At 43.7% G+C, this 5,353-nt stretch overlaps 2 protein-coding genes across 2 annotated transcripts; both read left to right on the top strand.

Moving 5' to 3' along the window:
* The first annotated feature begins 6 nt into the window (after positions 1 to 6).
* On the top strand, positions 7 to 1,443 carry LOC108229657 (retinoblastoma-like protein 2). Its single transcript, XM_017405323.3, has 2 exons — positions 7 to 226; positions 491 to 1,443. Exons 1-2 carry the CDS (start codon positions 32 to 34, stop codon positions 656 to 658), a joined length of 363 nt encoding a protein of 120 aa, XP_017260812.1. The 5' UTR covers positions 7 to 31; the 3' UTR covers positions 659 to 1,443.
* A 205-nt stretch (positions 1,444 to 1,648) lies between these two features.
* On the top strand, positions 1,649 to 5,347 carry actr6 (actin related protein 6). Its single transcript, XM_017405322.3, has 11 exons — positions 1,649 to 1,875; positions 2,339 to 2,456; positions 2,731 to 2,799; positions 2,886 to 3,009; positions 3,226 to 3,361; positions 3,444 to 3,500; positions 3,574 to 3,672; positions 3,751 to 3,829; positions 4,386 to 4,557; positions 4,796 to 4,934; positions 5,035 to 5,347. The coding sequence occupies exons 1-11, from the start codon at positions 1,808 to 1,810 to the stop codon at positions 5,162 to 5,164; spliced, it is 1,191 nt and encodes a 396-aa protein (XP_017260811.1). The 5' UTR covers positions 1,649 to 1,807; the 3' UTR covers positions 5,165 to 5,347.
* Positions 5,348 to 5,353: the final 6 nt, after the last annotated feature.

The following is a 5,353-nucleotide window of genomic DNA, read 5'->3' on the forward strand; positions in this document are numbered from 1 at the left end:
TCGTCTCTCAGTTTCTGACGGGACGTTCTCCATGTGTGTCCCATGTCTGCAGGTGGAGTCCCCCCCTCTGTGTCCGTACCCCACCCTGAGGACAGGGTCCCCCCGCCGGATGCTTCTGTCCAGCAAACACTCCATTTACATCTCTCCTCACAAGTCAGGTTCCGCCCCCTCGCCGTCAGCCCCCCGGGACAGGATTTACTACTACATCTGCAGCAGCCCCCCCAACGTGAGGCTCTGCAGACACCTGTTTGTTTCCATAGCAACAGCCTGCAGCTGAGACTCATGGGTATCGTAGTGTTTTAAGATGGGAACCAAGCAGAAACAAACCAGTAACTTCTGTCCTCTGTGTCCTTGTGTGTCCTCTCAACCTCGGTCCTCTGTCCTCCATCCTCTGTCTTCGTTCTTTGTCTTCTGCCATCTGCCTGCTGTCGTCCATTTTCTGCCCCCTCTTCTCTTTCCTCTGTCCTCTCTGTCCTCTGTGTCCCTACAGCGTCTCCAGGAGATCAACAGCATGATCCGGACCGGAGAGACTCCCACCAGGAAGCGCAGCATCCCTCTGGACGAGGAGACGTCCCCCAAACGAGTTTGTCCCGACAACCACACCGCTCTGCTGCGCCGCCTGCAGGACATCGCCAACGACCGCAGCTCCTCCCACTGACGCCGTCGCCGTGGTAACAAAGAGTCACCGTCATCTGCTGAGAAACGCAGATTCTTCCTGGTGCTGTTCGAGAACCGACAGAAACGTTTTAGATTTTAAATCAAGTCTTTTCTTTCTCTTCAGATTTGTTGTTTCCTTCCTCTGTTTTCCTCCTGATCTAAAACTTGTTTTTATGGGTTTTATTCAACATTTTAATGTTTTCTAATTTGTCTCAAACTTTGTAAAAAAACAAAACAGTTAAAGTCAGAATTTAAGAACAAACTAAAGATAAAACAGAGAGTAAAATCTGTTTTAGTTATATTTATAAATCATTTCACGCAGCCTGATAAAGACAATATTTCAGATTTGTTCCAGAGATTCTTTGTGATTATTGATTAAAATAAAATATATTTGTTTAAATGACATGATTTAAAATTATGATTTCAAATGAAACTTGTTTGGACTTTTTTTTGTTTCTTTTCCTCTTTTAAGATTTTATTATGGAGTGTTTTAGTGGTTCATATTTAAACTTGTTTTTTAGACATAATAATGATTTCACTCTGTTTTATTTAAAGTCAGTTTAAGTGTAGAAAACTGAAACATTGTTAAACTTTAGATGTTTGGTTTGTGTTCATGTTGTTCACGGTGAGGAAGAGAAAACTGTAAATATCTGTACAGAAGAGAAAAGAGAAGTTATTTAATGAAGCTGATGAGAATTAAGTGCCTTTATTTTTAAATCCCTCTTTCGTTTACATCTTGTTAACTTTCTCTATATTATATTAACAATAATAAAATGTTTAAACTGATTCTGTTTGTTCTCAGTCATTTTTATTACGACACATTTTATATTTAGTTTCAGCAAGAAAAACACTAAACCAAACAAAAATACTGTAAAACTGATGAACATTAATTTAATTTGGTTTTAAGTATTTAGTTGTTTTTAATCTGTGAAAGGAGCTAAATAATTAAATAGATAAACGCTTTTTTAATTCTGAGAAACGGAACTATTATCGCTACTTGTTTCTACCCGGAGCTGTTTTGTAGACGGACTGGGACCTCATCTGATTGACTACAAACGAGCAGCTAACGTTGTTAAAATGTGGTGGTTCTGAACCATTTGGGAGAAATAAACAGATATTTTAGTTTAACTTCAACAGTTTCGGGTTGAAAATGGCGACGTTGGTTCTGGATAACGGAGCGAATTCGGCTAAAATCGGCTACAGTTCGGAGAAAGTCGGGTGAGAAAAACAAACCGGAAATGTTTTCAATTCATTTAATTAATAATAACGGATTGATTACTTTATTCTGTTTGTAAACTGCTGTTGAATAAACTCATTTAATTATTGAAGTTACTAAAATAATTTTTTTTGATGAAATTTCAGTTTAAAAAGAAAACGTGAACGAAATGAGGATAAATGTTATTTTTTCTTATTTCTGACTTCTGTTAGTTTCATGTCTGTTTGTTTCCAAAGAGGTTAATTTTTCCTTCATTTGCCTCATTTCCTTTTATTTTTCTGGGAAAATAGAAAATAGGAAGTGATTTATTAAAGTATTGTGTTTTTCTTTTCATATAAAATTTATTTTTTAGCTTTTGTTTATTTCACTGAAAGTTTATCAGTTGATGAGTGAACTAAAGAATATTTTTTTATAAATCAATCTTGGTAATGAGGTTTATTTCTGACCTTTTCTTTCTCTCGTCAGCGTCATCCCAAACTGTCAGTTTCGCTCGAAGACGTCCAGATTAAAAACCTTCACGGCCAACCAGCTGGACGAGATCAAAGATCCTTCAGGTCTTTTCTACATCCTCCCGTTCCAGAAGGTCAGCAGGTCGCCTCGAACTCCTCGGCTGCAGAGAAACCTGCGGCTCATCATGAGTAAATGAATCTGAAGATCCATCAAACTGGAGAAATCAGGAACCATTTTATCTGGTTTCATTTCACCTGATTGACTTGAACCCAGCAGAACAGCTGGGCCCAGATGTTCCTGCAGATTGTTGGTGGATCTTCAGAGGTTTTTCTCTGCAGAACCATCAGTGGATTCTTTCTGGCTGAAGTTAATCTGTTCTTACAGTTGTGTCTTGTGTGTCTCTGCAGGGTTACCTGGTCAACTGGGACGTCCAGAGGAAAGTCTGGGATCATCTGTTTGGAAAAGAAATGTTTAAGGTGTTTTTTGTGTCAGGGAAAGATTTGAACGGGCTCTTTGCTTCTTTTAGCCTGAGGCTGATGTGGTTCTTGTTTTTTCTGAGCAGGTGGAGTTTGCAGACACCAGCATCATCATCACAGAACCCTACTTTAACTTCAGCTCCATTCAGGAGTCCATGACCGAGATCCTGTTTGAGGAGTACCAGTTCCAGTCGGCTCTCAGGACCAACGGTGAGTCCAGCTGCAGCAGAACCGGCTCCACTTTGTCTGCTTTTATTTCATAATGAATCCACAGAACTTTGAAAAACCTTCAGAAACTGTTGATCAAGGATTTGTTCCTTCTGGGTCTTTATGGTTTGTCATGATTTATTGGAACTGACTGGTGGGAGTGTTGGGATGTTTTTCTGCTGCTCTGGGATCAGATCAAACCTGTCTGTGTTCCTCCAGCCGGCTCGCTCAGCGCTCATCACTTCTTCCACACCAAGCCGTCGGAGCTCTGCTGCCTGGTGGTCGACTCGGGATTCTCCTTCACCCACATCGCCCCCTACTGTCGCAGCAAGAAACTGAAGGAGGGCATCCGCAGGTCAGAGGGGGCCGACCTGCAGCCGTGACAACAACAACAACAACAACAACAACACTAACAGCTGCCTGCTGGTTTGTTTCAGGATCAACGTTGGAGGGAAACTACTGACCAATCACCTGAAGGAGATCATCTCCTACCGGTTTGTGTTTTCATGGCCTAAGAAAATAAAACCAAATGATCCTGTTTTTATATTTGATTTGTTTTATTTCCAGGCAGTTACACGTGATGGATGAGACGTACGTGATCAACCAGGTGAAGGAAGACGTCTGCTACGTGTCTCAGCACTTCTACAGGGACATGGACATCGCTCAGTAAGAGACAACGTCCTCTTTGCTTCACGCTGCTCCTGGTTGGTTCCTGAGACGGTTTCTGGTTTCTGGTGTTTTCAGGTTGAAGGGGGAGGACAACACTCTGCTGAGGGATTATGTTCTTCCAGATTTCAGCACCATTAAAAAAGGTTTCTGTAAGGTGAGACGACCTCGTCCTGCAGGATGATCAGACACGTCTCTGAGCACATCTGGATCCTGCACACATCAAACTTATTCAGAGTCGGTTGGATTAAAATCAGCCTTAAAACGTCTGAGAGTAGCTGCAAGTGTTTCCCTGAGAAAAACATTTTTATTCCCTAAAAAATAAGAAATGATGCTTTAGTTATATTTTGTTTTCTGTCTCTCTGGAAGGAAAATCTAAACAAGTTTAAGGATCAGCAGGAATGCCTGTCACCCGCCGCTGATCATGGCTGTAAATAACTCTTATATCACTGCTGGCTCTCAGAGTGAGTTAGGGATGACTCTCAGCTACTACCACTCCAGCTTTTAGCTCAACATCTGTAAAACTGACTCAATTGTTGCCCTTTTTTGTGTTAGCTGTGGCGGCCATCATAAATCAGTTACAGACGTTCATGCAGTGATTACTTTCTGAGAGTCCAGTGGTGCATAATTTGCTAACAGACCAGCATGGCTGACTCCAGCGTGTAGATTGTGAGCAGCGCAGGTCTGAGTTCTCGTCCTTCTCTGGTCTCCAGCCACGAGAGGAGATGGTCTTCAGTGGAAAATACAAGACGAGCGAGCAGATCCTGAGGTTGGCCAACGAGCGCTTCGCCGTTCCTGAGATGCTCTTCCACCCGTCGGACATCGGCATCCAGGAGATGGGAATCCCCGAGGCCATCGTGGACTCGGTCCAGTCGCTGCCGGAAGGTTTGTTCCTCCGGAAACGCGATGAGAGCCGGTTCAGATAACCTGAAACCAGATGGTTTCTGACGGGCATCAGGCAGGAAGTGTTTCTGCTGCTCGGCTCAGAAACAAAAACATCTGACTGAGGCCTCGTCTGAACTCCAGCAACTCGTTCCCACCACAGATAATCTGAAATCCTCCAGCTGCTTTAATTAAGACTGAATATTTCTAATAAAGTCAGAAACGTCTTTTCTCCCCTCAGAGATGCAGCCTCACTTCTACCAGAACATCGTTCTGACTGGAGGGAACACGCTGTTTCCAGGCTTCAGAGAGCGGCTGGAGGCGGAGCTTCGATCTCTGGTCCCCGCCCACCTCCCCGTCTCCGTGCTTCTACCTGCAAAGTAAGAGTCTGGAACCCGGTTCTGGTTCTGGTTCTGGTTCTGGTTTCTTTAAAGACCAGAGGAGTGTTGTAGGTTTCTGTAACGCTTCCTGTTTCTGCAGTCCGGTCTGTTACTCGTGGGAAGGAGGGAAGCTGCTGGCTCACACTCCGGACTACGACGAGATGGTGGTGACCCGGGAGGACTACGAGGAGAACGGACACCTCGTCTGTGAGGACAAGTTTGACATCTGAGGGAAGAGATGTTTCTCTCTGCAGATGTTTCAGAACATCAGCGCAACGATCCTGTTCAACAGGACAGAACGATCCCGTTCAGCTGGACGGAACGATCCCGTTCAACAGGACGAAACGATCCCGTTCAGCTGGACGGAACGATCCCGTTCAACAGGACGAAACGATCCCGTTCAGCTGGACGGAACGATC

The sequence above is a fragment of the Kryptolebias marmoratus genome, linkage group LG11 (assembly GCF_001649575.2).
Source record: "Kryptolebias marmoratus isolate JLee-2015 linkage group LG11, ASM164957v2, whole genome shotgun sequence".
NCBI classification, from domain to species: domain Eukaryota; kingdom Metazoa; phylum Chordata; class Actinopteri; order Cyprinodontiformes; family Rivulidae; genus Kryptolebias; species Kryptolebias marmoratus.